Source organism: Mus pahari, chromosome 20 (assembly GCF_900095145.1).
Source record: "Mus pahari chromosome 20, PAHARI_EIJ_v1.1, whole genome shotgun sequence".
Lineage (NCBI taxonomy): Eukaryota > Metazoa > Chordata > Mammalia > Rodentia > Muridae > Mus > Mus pahari.
Window position 1 is genome coordinate 45,799,381 of NC_034609.1, and position 12,964 is coordinate 45,812,344.

General features: G+C 54.4%; 3 protein-coding genes across 4 annotated transcripts in view; 1 reads left to right on the forward strand and 2 right to left on the reverse strand.

The window, feature by feature from the left end:
- The window catches only part of Galns (galactosamine (N-acetyl)-6-sulfatase), a 33,932-nt gene extending 32,843 nt beyond the window's left edge, over positions 1 to 1,089 (reverse strand). The window contains exon 1 of the mRNA XM_021220340.1: positions 832 to 1,089. Within this exon, the coding sequence (XP_021075999.1) occupies positions 832 to 942 (111 nt within the window). The 5' untranslated portion in view covers positions 943 to 1,089. The remainder of the gene's footprint in view (positions 1 to 831) is intronic.
- A 137-nt stretch (positions 1,090 to 1,226) lies between these two features.
- Trappc2l (trafficking protein particle complex 2 like) lies at positions 1,227 to 5,191 on the forward strand. The gene is made up of 5 exons (XM_021220560.2): positions 1,227 to 1,301; positions 2,672 to 2,844; positions 3,681 to 3,768; positions 3,885 to 3,964; positions 4,998 to 5,191. The coding sequence occupies exons 1-5, from the start codon at positions 1,269 to 1,271 to the stop codon at positions 5,041 to 5,043; spliced, it is 420 nt and encodes a 139-aa protein (XP_021076219.1). The 5' UTR covers positions 1,227 to 1,268; the 3' UTR covers positions 5,044 to 5,191.
- Positions 5,192 to 8,544: 3,353 nt separating this feature from the next.
- Pabpn1l (poly(A) binding protein nuclear 1 like, cytoplasmic) lies at positions 8,545 to 11,751 on the reverse strand. 2 transcript variants are annotated; one of them, XM_021220736.1, is made up of 7 exons: positions 11,465 to 11,751; positions 11,063 to 11,198; positions 10,739 to 10,806; positions 10,126 to 10,232; positions 9,947 to 10,034; positions 9,370 to 9,509; positions 8,545 to 8,848 (listed from the first exon to the last, which is right to left on the reverse strand). In XM_021220736.1, exons 1-7 carry the CDS (start codon positions 11,705 to 11,707, stop codon positions 8,809 to 8,811), a joined length of 822 nt encoding a protein of 273 aa, XP_021076395.1. In that variant the 5' UTR covers positions 11,708 to 11,751; the 3' UTR covers positions 8,545 to 8,808. The 2 variants fall into 2 exon arrangements, with proteins under 2 accessions (XP_021076395.1, XP_021076394.1); XM_021220735.1 differs by having other exon boundaries at positions 8,620 to 8,848; positions 11,063 to 11,243; positions 11,465 to 11,750.
- Between the last annotated feature and the right edge of the window lie 1,213 nt (positions 11,752 to 12,964).

Consider the following 12,964-nt stretch of genomic DNA (forward strand, 5'->3'; position numbering starts at 1 on the left):
GCTCACAACCATCTGTAACAAGATCTGATGCCCTCTTCTGGAGTGTCTGAAGACAGCTACAGTGTACTTACATATAATAAATAAATAAATAAAAAATCCAATTTATTTTACATACATAGCACCTCTCTATTCTGATGGGCCCACAGACCGCTAGACAGCACCTCTCTCCCCCTTTTGAGGAGGTAAGTGTGGGTCAGCACAGGTCTGAAGGACCTGCGGAGGGCTGGTTTGGCTATTAATTAGCCTCTGCAGGTATTAGCCTCTGATTTGCTTCAAATCATCCTGAACTGGATGTGACTCTGATTCTAACAACAGCCAACAGATGCCACTCCACAGTGTGTGTCTGGGGGGGGGTGGGGGNGGGGCTGCGAGGAAGACAGAGTCCATCCACTTCAGTTTGGATAGTTTCTATCTGACCTAGTGTTCTACATGACTAACTTCTAAGCTTTCATGTCACTTCTGGGAGACAGATTCCTCAGTCAGGGACTCGGAGGGAGATCTGCCCCAGAGCAGAATTCATAAATGACCACAGGCTGCACGCCTGCCCTCCCACCCCCAGGTGACATTCTATGCCTGGCTCTGTGGTCAGTTCCCCCAGAGGTCAGGCTGGTGGAGGTGGGCACCAAGGCAGCCACCTGTTGAGGGGCGGAGAATGTCAACCCGCTCCCGGGAGGGGAAGTAGGAAGAAAAGGGACTCTCTGAACACCTACCCACACTGCGGAAACAGTGAAAGATGTGACACCGGGGTCTGGGCCTCCCTCAGGTCACTGCTCATCCGCCGTGTGGCTGCCCTGTGTCTTCCGTGTCCCCCCGCCGCGCGGCCCCACTTACATCGTCCATGAGTAGAAGCACGATGTTGGGGGGCTGCGGAGCACCCGCGGCCAAGAATCCTAGAGCACTCAGTACCAGCAGCAGCTGCTGGGCTGTGGTACAGGCCGCCATAGCAAACCAAGCTCCCGCGCAGGAGCCAAGACCCAGCCGGTCCCAAGCCCGCCGCGGTCCCTTTTGGACTGTAGGGCGGGCCCTGGAGGCAGAATGAGAGGAGGGGCAGGGCCACGGAGGAAAGAAGAGGGAGAGGTGGGGCTTAGGCCGCCTGAGTGACAAGAGAGTGGGCTGGGCCTTACGGGAAAGGGGCGGGACCAAAGCCGGACCAGAGTGGCTGGGCGGAGCCATGGAAGAGAGAGGCGGGGTCTGAGCCTTGGTGGGAGGGGAAATGGGAGGGGCCTGCCCCACATCGGGTCACATGATGCGGCGCACAGCCTGCCAATATGGCGGTGTGCATCGCGGTGATCGCCAAGGAGGTGCGTGTGAAGCTGCGAGTGGCGGGCGGCGGGCGGCGGGCGGCGGGCGGCGGGCCTCCTTCCAGCCATGGACTTGATCTTCTCAACCTGAGCTCCAAGCCTCCGCCAAGCCCTGTGATCAGGATCCTTCCGGCTCGCTTTCGCTGACAGCTGACAGCCGTCCGCCGCCGGCTTGCAGGCCTCGGCCTCCGGGTTTTGAGATCCACCGGGAAGCTTAGCGGGTCGCTGGAGCCTCCCACCCTTCGCTCTACGCGTTCTTTCCACGGCCTCAGCTGCCTTCCGCGTCCGGTCTTTCTGCCCCGCCTTCCGGCTCGTCCCCTGGCTGCCCAGCCCGTGCTATTTAAATATCAGCCTAGAATCCAAGTCCTTTTCTTTCTTTGCCTTAGGATAGTATCCTTCATGCCTTTTGCACCCTTCTACTCCACCGTGAAGGCCTGCAAACCGCTAGACAGCGTCCCTCTCCCCTTTGTACCCTCTTCCCAACTGTCATCTTGCTGGCCAACATATATATTCATTTCTTTCTGGAAAGCAGTTTATGGATGCTAAGACAGCTCCAGAGGGCCACAGTATCCTGTTGCATGAAGCCTGTATCCTACTAGACTTTCCCTGAGGTCTGCCATCATGGATTAGACTGCTGTGAAGCCGTCAGTATGAAAGAGGGAGTTAGACCCCCAGTAAGCCCACCAAAATCAAAACTCAATGTAAAAGAGCAGCTGCTGCTTTGATAGACTCAAGAGGAGGAAGTCCTATATCTGTCCCGACGTGGGGATTCATTCAGTGGCTCGAACACCACTGCCCTAGTGTGGCACGTTAAGAAATAGCTAGCGTTCCTGCTGTTGAGGTGACACTACAGAGTGTGTTGGTGGTTGAGGCAGAAGTGATCCTAGGAAGAGGAGTGTCAGGGTATGTTATTGGCTGTGCTCAGGTTGGCATTCCGGAGTCGTTTCCGCTCACTTCCTGACCCCGTGGTTTGCCTCTACTGCTTCCATTCTCTCTCCCTTTTCTTCCTCATCTTCCTCCTCCTTTCTGGTGCAGGTGAGAGAACTAGGGCTTAATGCTGCGACACAAGCACTCCACCGCCGAGTTACATCTCTGATCCAATATTGCTTTTCTTTTTGGTATTGGGAATTGGACTTAGTGCCTTGTGCATGTCAGGCAAGTGCCATGCCACCCGGTCGTATCTCTAGTCCACTCTCTGCAGACAGTCCTCCTTAGGTTCGGTTATGTCCCTGAAGGCAGCATGCCACAGTGCCTCAAGCAGTAGAGAGTCGTTGGCAGGCTGAGAGCACACCTTTGACCTTTGACCCGAGTGCTTTGACTTTGTCCTTAGAGCCGGAACTCACTAGGTGGGTCGCCATCTCTTCTTGCAGAATTACCCTCTGTACATCCGAAGCACTCCCACAGAGAATGAGCTCAAGTTCCACTACATGGTGCACACGTCTCTGGATGTGGTGGATGAGAAGATCTCTGCTATGGGGAAAGCACTGGTGGACCAGAGGGAGCTGTACCTGGGCCTGCTCTACCCAACCGAGGACTACAAGGTGTATCCACCACGGCTCAGCACCCGTCCCACACTCACAGAGTGGGGTCTGGGAGGAAGCACTGGCAAAGAAAATGTGTAAGGGGTTTCAGCTGGGCAGGCAGGCAGGCGGCCTGAAGCTAACAGAGGCCTCTGAACATTGTCTCCCTTTAATTGGAAGAATCCCTGGAAAAGCAAGGCTGAGCATCCAGGAGTATACAAGTTGACATAGTGGGAATCCGGGCTTCCCTGTGCTCACTAGAGGCCACCAACTTTGAATCAAGGGCGATTGTTTCATAATACCGTTGTTAGGCTCAGTCTTGTGTGGCACTGTAAACTCTTGGACATTCCATTTGGACAAATTATTAAGACCATAGAATCCACTTGGGAGGCAGAGGCAGGCAGATTTCCGAGTTCGAGGCCAGCCTGGTCTACAGAGTGAGTTCCAGGACAGCCAGGACTACACAGAGAAACCCTGTCTCGAAAAAAACAAAACAAAACAAAACAAAACAAAAAACCCATAGAATCCAAGCCATTCACATGGGGATTAATTGTAGCCTTTCCACAGTGACACTGGCGTAACAGTCACTGTGTTAACACTCTGATGGTAAAAGTTAACATCCCGGGCCCAGGATCAGTTCAAAAAGAGGCTGGACTGTCCCCAGTTCAGGTGCACACCTACGTGGTTCCGGCTTAGCCACCCGAGCCTGGCACTTCCTCTCACTCCAGGTGTTAGGCTTCTCTGATATAAGCGTTCACAAGGGTTTCCGGGTCTGCAGACTCTTGGTTGTGAAGCGGTGTGTGTCGTATGCAGTCACACAGCCTCCGTGCCAAGGCTTCTTCCTTAACCAGCTGTACAGATATGGGTATGTGACCAATTCCAAGGTGAAATTTGTCATGGTGGTGGATTCCTCCAATACAGCCCTTCGGGACAACGAGATCCGCAGTGTAAGTGCAGAGGGTTGAGGTGGGTGACCGCCCCTTCCTTTCCTCACTGGGAAGGCAAAAGCCTGCAACAGCCCCATGCGTGTGTTCATCTAAACGGCACTCGTTTGTTCTTCTAGATGTTCCGGAAGCTGCATAACTCTTACACAGACGTGATGTGCAACCCTTTCTACAATCCTGGAGACCGCATTCAGTCGAGGTGGGGCCTGCTTTTTGACAACACGGTCATTAGGAAAGCAAGTGAACCACTTAGGAGACCTGTCCCAAGGCCGCTATTTCAAAGCAGCCAGCCCCATTTTCCTAACTTAGCGCTGACACAGACCTCTGTGTGTATGGGCAGATTGGGCCAAGGCTCACCCACCTGACCTCCTAGGTATGTCCGTGGGTACCTGAGGACCTAGAGAAGGCTCAGCAAGGGCTCATGCTGTGGCCATACCCTTTTCGGAGGCAGTGTCCTCCCACTGTAGCTTGGCATGCCTTTTGTGTTGGGCTTGGGTGTCTCCCCTCGAGGTGGATGGACCTCGTGCAGAATTTTCTTTCTTTCTTTTTTTAAAGATTTATTTATTATATGTAAGTACACTGTAGCTGTCTTCAGACACTTTTTCTTCTCTCTCCGGCCCCACTCACTCCAGCCCAAAGTGTATGTAAGTACACTGTAACTGTCTTCAGACACCCCAGAAGAGGGCGTCAGATCTCATTATGAATGGTTGTGAGCCATCATGTGGTTGCTGGGATTTGAACTCAGGACCTTCAGAAGAGCAGTCAGTGCTCTTACCCACTGAGCCATCTCTCCAGCCCCAGAATTTTCTTTTTCAGGGACTGTTCCCAAGGAGCTGCTTTCAGTTGACAGGTGGCTCAAGCAGGCCCTTTAGTGGCACCTCCTTTTGGCTGAGACATCAAGTGTTTTGGGTCCACCTAGATCCTAAGACAGAGACCCCAGGTGTCCCCAAGCCGTGCAGGGCAAAGGCAGCACTGCCTGCTCGTGGGACTCATTGCTTACCCCTGCCTGCTCCTTGTGGGCCTTACCGTGGGAGACATGCTGGGAAAATCTATGGCATAGTAGGCCTTGTCGGGGCTGTGCAGGGATGGTGGAGTCAGGAGGTGGGTGTCACTGACTGATATGGTGGGTACACAGTCTGCTTCTCTGAGCCCTAGAAAAACCCCAGAATCCCGAGGATCTGGTCGGGCAGGCCCATAGCCTGTCCTGCTCTAAATCTGGATTCTCTTCTCAGGGCCTTTGATACCATGGTGACTTCAATGATGGTCCAGGTGTGCTGAGCGGCCTCTGCCCCAGTCATCCGAAAGAGAAGCCTGCGTTCATCCCTGTTGGAAGATACTTATTTATTCCCTTTCTGCTCCCTGAGTGTAACCTGTGGGCAGGGCTGTGTTTTCTGTGCCTTTCTACTAAAGGCCTCACAACATGAGATCTACTTTGTCCTGTGTCAGCAGAGAGGGCTCAGCTGAGGACCAGCTAGCCGGTCTCAGAGACTCTGCAGTGATGTAGGGGCTGTGACCACAGCCAGGTGGTGTAGGGGAGGATGCTGTGTACAGAAGGCTGTGGGCCCCCATTGTCTGAGCAGGTGGGCGGTCCAGAAGGGTGCAGGGTATGGGCAGCCTAGAGCCAGCTTCAGAGAAGAGAGACAACCCTGAGGCAGACAGACACACACCTTCCTTCTTGTGCAAGGGCCCTCGATGGTCTGGACCTACCATTCATTGCTAGCCTTAGCCCAGTGCCGTGCCCAGCGCTAGCCTCAGGGGGTGGTAAGAGATGTAAAGCTCTGTGAAACACAGCATCAAAGCAGCTGCTGTTTCCCACGTGCCAGAGGAGAAACTCCAGGAGCCTTTCCTGTCTGTGAGCATGGAGGTCAGCAAGGTCCCCAATGCTGCTCCTAGGCCATACATCCCCGGGGACAAACCAGGCTCTCCTTAGAAGTCCTGTGGCTGTGTGGAGGTGGTGCTCTTCCGTGCCACGGGACAGCATAGCTAAATACTGGTGTCCTGGGAGAGGCAGAGGCCAAGAGGACCTGTCCTGAGCCCGAGTCCCCTTTAGCTGTCATGGCTCCATTCTGTCTTCACAGTCTCTTGCTTCCCCAGTCCTTGGCCAAGGACCTCCCCTTCCTTCCCTGTAGAGTGTCTCATGGCTGGGCCCAGCAGGCTGGGATTTGTCCGCATGAGCTGGGTGGAGTGGGACAGAGTCCATCTCTGCATCTCAGGGCTTCTCTCCAAGAGCACAAGGTTATTACAGAATGAAGTAAGACGCGAAGCCAGACCACCCACCTGACCAAGAAAAGTGGGAAATGAAGTCGCTTGGAGAAGTTCACCATGCAGCTGGCGGACGTGGACAGAGCCCAGATGTGCTTGGTTAAAGCCTCTAGCAGGAGCTTGGTTGTGGCAAGGGAAGGAGGGAGCACCAGGCAGGTGGAATCTTGGGACCTTGAGTTTTTAAGGGAGGTCACCCTCCCAGAGTATTAGCTGCCCTGGGAACTGCATCTTATTCGCCAGTCTTCCCTCCTGACAGAGCGAGCCTCAGGTTTCCTGGAGAAACTTGGCTCAATGCCGCTTGCTCCCCCACCCCCCACTTCACACCAGGACAGGCAGTTACAGCATGTAAAGAGTGGTTCTGGGAGGGACCTGCAGGAAAGACACTTTAAAAGTCCGGCTGATGTGCACAACACTCAAGGCTTGGCTTTCTTCCTGCCTGGAGAGGTTAGGCCTCCCTGCTGAGAGCATGAATATGAGGAGGATGGAACAAAAGGGGCCGAGTCTGGGCTGATGAACCAGCCCTAGACAGCTCATGTCAGCTTTTCATATGTGAGGCAATAAAATCTAGCTCCTGTTTGGGTTTCCTGACAGATTATGTGTAAGAGCACTGTGTGTGTGCACATGTGTTGAGTCTTCTCACTATCAAGCTTAGCAAAGCAAGCTTATAATGTGCTCTGCTTGCCTGGATGTGGGCATCAGGCTTGCAGGTGAATTTCACCCTGAGGTTGGCCTTGGAGAGCGTGGTCACCACCTGCCTGTTAAGAAGCAGGCTGCCCACCCCGGGGCCAAGATGGTGGCTCTTGTGATTTACTGTAGGTAGTCTGTAGGGCCATCAGCTGCCTGTCTTCCCTTCTGGTACTGTCCTTCTACAGACCTGGGTCCTGTGGGAGAGAAAACTGTGGCTTGCTATTGATAATGCTCATGGCAGAGGCTGCAGGGCCGGTGGGGTTCTCACTACTGTGTAGAATGAGGGGTGTTTGTACCTTCTGTCCTTGGCTTGGACATTCCTGGGTCCTTCCCAAGAAGAGAACTTGAGATACACACACACACACACACACAGAGTGACTGAGCTGACAGTAATGACGTCGGGTGGGAGAAACCCAAGTCTCAGGAACAAATATCCTGCTAGGAGACCCAGGCCAGGGACTTGGGCCAGGGACTTGGAAGTCCTGAAGCTGGAATGTGAAGAGGAGCAGGCGTCACCCTTGTCAAGGGCCCTGCCAGTTCACTTTGATACTGGGGAATCCTCCCTCTTCCCACAAGGCCACACTGGGGCCAATTTGCTGTTCACCATCTGCCCACTGGGTGGCAGTCACTCCTGGCTGGTCAGAAAGGAACCAATTGCTTTCATAGGTGAAAGAAAAGGCTGTCCAGGCTCACGGGGGCTACCGTATTCATACCACAGGCAGACTTGGCCTTGGACAGTTAACACAGTGGCTGGAGGCAGGGCTACTTCCTGCGGCATACAGAGAGAATCTACTCTAGGCCTTGGCCAGCTCAGATTCTGCCTCCCTTCTTCACAGCTGTCCCAGGCCTCACCTGCTGTTGGATGTGTGGTCCATGGGCAGTCTGGGATGCTCCTGGAGTAGTTGTTGTTACTGTAATGGCGATGATGATAGGAGCTTACTGTGTAACCCTGGCTGTCTTGGAACTCACGCTGTAGACCAGGCTGGCTTCAGACTCATAGATCTGCCTGTCTCTGCCTCCTGAGTGCTGGGATTAAAAGGTATGCACCACCACACCTGGCTCTGGAGTGAATTATGTTTCTTCAGAGATTTTTTTCAATAAGGTCACAGGTTGCCTTCAGGATTAGGAGGTGAAGATGTAGTTGCATTGCTGGGGGGGTGGGGGCTGTCCACTCAGGACAGAGGACATGTGAGAATGGAGCCTAGAAAAGGGCACAGCTTGTTCTCAGAGCAGTCTCCAGGTGCAGGGAGCAGGGCAAACATGGCAGCTCTATTGGGGCTTAAAGAATAATATTAACATACAGCAAGGTGGTAAGTGCAGATGGGCATGTGCACCTGGCAGACCCGGGCCTGACCAGCTGTCTTCCCCAGTGCAGTGGCAGAGCAGGGTAGCCTGCCAGATACACACACAGACACTCAGACACACACATACACTCAGACACACACATACTCACACATATACACACGTTCACAGACACACACATTCACAGACACAGACAGACCGACATTCAGACACACACACATACACAGAGTTCAGCATAGAGGCCCCACTTTTGCTTCTTGACCTGACGAGCTCAGATAACTTCCAGGGCAGGATGGAGGTGAAGTGCTGGTGTAGCTAGAGAGCCAGTTTGAGGCACGGAGGAAGAATTACAGGGGTGGGATTTTGTTCACGTTTTGTTGAATCAGAAGACAGAGCGAGAGCCCCCTCTTCTGACTCATGCCATACATATCCCATTACCACCCTCTGTGTGGGGAGCCGTGGAGAGAGGGGCAATGCAGACCTGTATCCGAGGGAGGAGTCAAGAGATGAGACTTGTTACATGCTTTTAAAATATATTCAAGTTTAATAATTTATGTTCCACTATTAACACACATGTCTATTTTTCTTTAAAAGTGCTTGAGAATGCCAATCCCAGCATACCCTGAGCCTCCCTCCCCTCCGAATCTCCCTGCCCAGTGCCTTCCCACTGGGACCTGGTGATCTGGGCACCTTCAAAGACCCTTGTGGGCTGCCAGGCTTGGAGACCCATCTGGAGTGAGTAGGGAGACAGCAGTTTACTCCTGGCCACACTTTAAAAACTGGACTGTCCTTTCAGTACGGTGAGAACCACGGCGGTGCTCGTCCATGGCCCCTGCAGAGAGTTGGGGGTTGGGGGGAGAACAGAGGCAGCTCACTTGCCATCAGAGGGCATGAGCCTGGAGAACAGGGCAAGGGTTAAAGTTACCACTGAGCTGCCCACGAGCTGTTGGGGACACCTTTGCTTTATTGAGGGGGTGACTCCAGAGAAGGAAGGAAGCCAGGGGCTAGAATTGGTCACATGTGGCCCATGGGCTCAGCTGCAGCCTTATTTATACTAGTTAGTCTATGCTTCAGGCCAGAGGAGGCTGCTCGTCGCCTGCAGAGTCCTAGTGCCCAGGAAGAAGCAGCCCCACCAGGCAGGGAGCTTACAGAGCCTGTGCACGCTGCTGGAAACCACGAGGCCTCCCCCTCAGCCCCTTGCCAGGTGCCCCGACCTTTAAGGCTCATGTGAGGGACAGTAGTCTTCCCTTAGCATGACACTGTGCAGATTGGCCACGGCCAGCACAAGGGTCAGGCTCCAAGAACCTTGCTGCTCAGCTCTCCAGACTCGGAGTTCCCCTCGGGCCCACTTACCGGCTCCGTCCATGGGATCTTAACCGAGCTTTTCGATGGAGGCTACCATGCAGGAAGGCAGCCCTGCTGCCCGAGTGTGTCCGCAGCCCACCACGGTCTGTGGAGCTGATTCCTGGGACGTTCGTCCTTTTGGGAAGTACCTGGATGGAACCCATGTCATGCTCCAAGACACTCGTCCGCACCCTTCTTGCCAGGGTAGCCTGAAGCCAGGGCCCAGGCTGAGACCAGGGTTTGGGGCTCCTGACTTTGTGATATCACTTAGGCTGAAACAATCCCTCCACCTTTACTTGGATGCAGCTGTGATCACAGGACATACTGGTTATGGCCAGCATCTTCCTGGCCCCATTCTTGCAGGCCCCGCCCACACCAAGCCCCACCCTAGGTCTGAGAGTTTCCATCAATTCCTAACTCTGATCAATGCCCCCACCCGGCTAAGATGCCCAAAGGGTCAGGCTGGGTAGTTATGTCTCCTAGGGCTAGCACTCTAGCCTCTCCAAGCCTCTTGAAGGATTTGTGAGTTATCGCGCAAGGCTCAGTGGTGGCCCACAGGCACATGGAGACCCCTGGGGAAACATACCTTGATGACCCGACCTCGGAAGGTGCTCTCATCCAGCCCCACAGCGGCCTTAACAGAGCTCTTCGAAGCAAACTCTATATATGCATAGCTGGGGGAGGATAGAGGTGGCCAACAATGGAGCAAGGAGTGAGGGGCCAGCCCCACCCACACTGCCCAGCCTGCCATAGCCCCGCACTGACCCCTTGGGGTGTCCAGAGAACTTGTCGCACAGGATAGTGACCCGGTGAATCTCCCCACAGGGGCTGAAGTAGGCCTCCAGCTCTGCAGCTGAGCCACCATAATCCACCTGCCCTCAGAAAGGGTACCTGATGTAAGTGCTGGGCTCTCCCTGTCTCCCTCCTGCTGAGGCCATTGTGGCAGAAAGGGGTTGGAGGGACCCCCCCCCCCAAGGTTGGTTGGCCCCTGGCTGGGCATGGGCTGAAGCTTTATCCACTCCTGCCCAGGGTTCAATGCTGAGAGACAGTTAAGTGTTTCCTATGTGGACAGCTGGTTGGGTCCCAGGAATCAGCCGGGTGTGCGGCCCATTAAACCTGAATACTTGAGCTCATCTTCGGCTGAATGAACATCAAGGCCTGGGCACTATTCGGCCCCGTGGGTTTTACCTTCCCTCTGCACCAGGCTCCCACTTTGGCCTTGGAGACACTTGCATTTACAACTCTATAGCCTCCTGCCTCAAACTCACAGCCAGCTCCACCCAGGGTAGTCTCGGAGGGGGTCTGCCCAGCTAAATGCCCTAATTGGGGGCAGACACCCTAGGAGGGCTGTGACCACGTCACCCCCTCTTCTACTCACATTGCCTACATAGACAGATCTGTGGTCGGCCTCCACATTTTCCTTGGAGGACCTAGAGAAGAAGCAGTCTGTAGGGAGAGAGGAGGACCTCACTGAGAAGCCCATTCCTCGTGACCCCCAAAGAAAGCCTCCCAGGCTCCCGAGGTCACACTGTGGATTGTGGGTGTGATCTAGAGTGTTCCCTCAACTGTCCTCATAGTAAACCCATGCCGAGTACTTTTCCATTGAACGCAGGTGGGTTTAGAGTCTCAGATGAGTGGCCAAGGACTCAGAAGGACAGTTGTTCATCTGAGGACAGGGTCAGAGAGAATCCCAGGTTCCTACCGACGGTCTCAGGGCTCAGCAGCTGTCTGACGTCAGCCCTCTCTTCCTCTGTGGCCTTTCTCTGTACACAGAGTGGCTCCGGCTGGGCCTCAGCATGCTCCATGGCCCACATTTTCTGCTTGATGGCCTCCAACTCCTGTTGGCCACCCCACAGTAAGCTTGAGGTGACCTTCAGACCCCTCTAGAATGGAGAGCAGGCGTGACCAGCCAGCCCCGGCAGAAAGCCATAGCTACAAGGGGATGACCAGGACTAGGAGCTAAGGCCCCAGAAGCCTCTCCCTCCTGGACACCTCCCCCTAGTCAGAGGTCTGAAGCATTGGCTCCTTCGCCTCCTGGTCACCTGTGCCCCTCCCTCCATGCCCAGGTCCACACCTTCCCCCATGGTTTGTGACTGGGTGCTACCTGGTTGTAAACTGGGGACTTGGCCAGGTTCTCTGGTTCCAGCAGGGAGAGAAGGAAACCCGCATCTTCATTTTCCTCCGCTTCCTTGTCACTTCCTGCTCCACTCCCAGCCCTCGGCACCAAGGAGGTCTTTTCAGTCCTGCCCCAGGCCCCCCAACCTTGGGCCTCAGGATCTGAGGAGACCATCTGGAGCCAGGCTTCAGTCGGGGGTGGGAAGAGCTCATTGCTCAGGTAAGGCCCCATGGGTAGGCGAGGAGGGCAGGCCGGGCAAGCCTTGGCTCTCAGGGTCCGCTCACCTCCGCAGCTGCATCTGCCCTGTGGCCTTCCCTTTTAAGTCCTCCCCCTGACCAGCTGCTTTCACTAAAGCCCTAAAGATTAAGAAGGCCTCCCAGCTTGGGTTAGGCTACTGACCAGAGGGGTCAAAGGTTGTAATCTCCTCTCTGTCTTCTTCACCAGCTGCACCCCCAAACACTCAGGGAAGGGTGGATGAGCCCAAAGTGGGGTGGGCAGGGACTCACAAGAGCGTGGCTACACTGTGAGCTTCCTGGAGTCTGCCTGTCCCCTTGGTTCATGCCGCGTGCCCCGACCCCAGCTCTGACAATAGAACCTAACTGATAATCAGATCTTGTTCAAGCTACCTAATTGTCCTATGAAAAGGACAGATTTCAGGGAGAGGTGGCACTGTGCATGTCTGGATACATTGGGTCAGTTTGAGCAAGCTCCCCCTCCCACCCCTCCCGAGGGCTAAGAGTTCAGGCCTAGGTTGGGAGCCTATTAAACCCGGACACTAGTTAGATGGTTCCTGTTGCCACAAGGAAGGCTCGGGCTGAGCTGTACAAACTGGGTGACGGCTACTTGGCGGTGTAGGCGGGTCCAGCAGTTCCCAGTCCTGTTCAGCTGTTGCCCCTCTGCCCTCACCTCCCAGGACTGCTGCCAGCCAGCCTACATCCGTTGACTCCTTACTGGGGCTTCCAGCAGAGGGGCGGATCTAGTAGCATACTGCTGGGTTTTGGCTTGACAAGGGTACCGATGCTTCTCAAGGCTACCCCGCCAAGCCTCTGGATCACACGGGGAATTTCTGGTGACTCCATAGCCTCACATCTTCTGTGACCCTGTCCCCAGGCTAGGCAATAGGGTTTAGTTTAGCTATATTGTAAGTGGAGTCTGGTGGCTGCCAACCGCCACATCCTGGGATTGGCAGAAGGGTTGGGAGGCCGAGGCGGGAGCAGCTGTGACTGGTGCAGCCCTAAGAAACTGTGGGCTTCTGACCCTAGGCTGACTCCTTGTGTACCGTTTTATTCTCCAAAGTGGCTGAAAGCTGTATCACGCTTCATGTGATGGCTTGTACTTATACACAGTATGGAGGCAGGAAGATCACAAGTTCAAGGCCAGCTTGGGATCCAGAGTGAGGTCCTGTCATAAACAACTCACTAGTAATAAAAACTGGTATGGGTTCCACGCCTCATAAAAGAAGGACTCTGTGGAATAGTCACATGACCT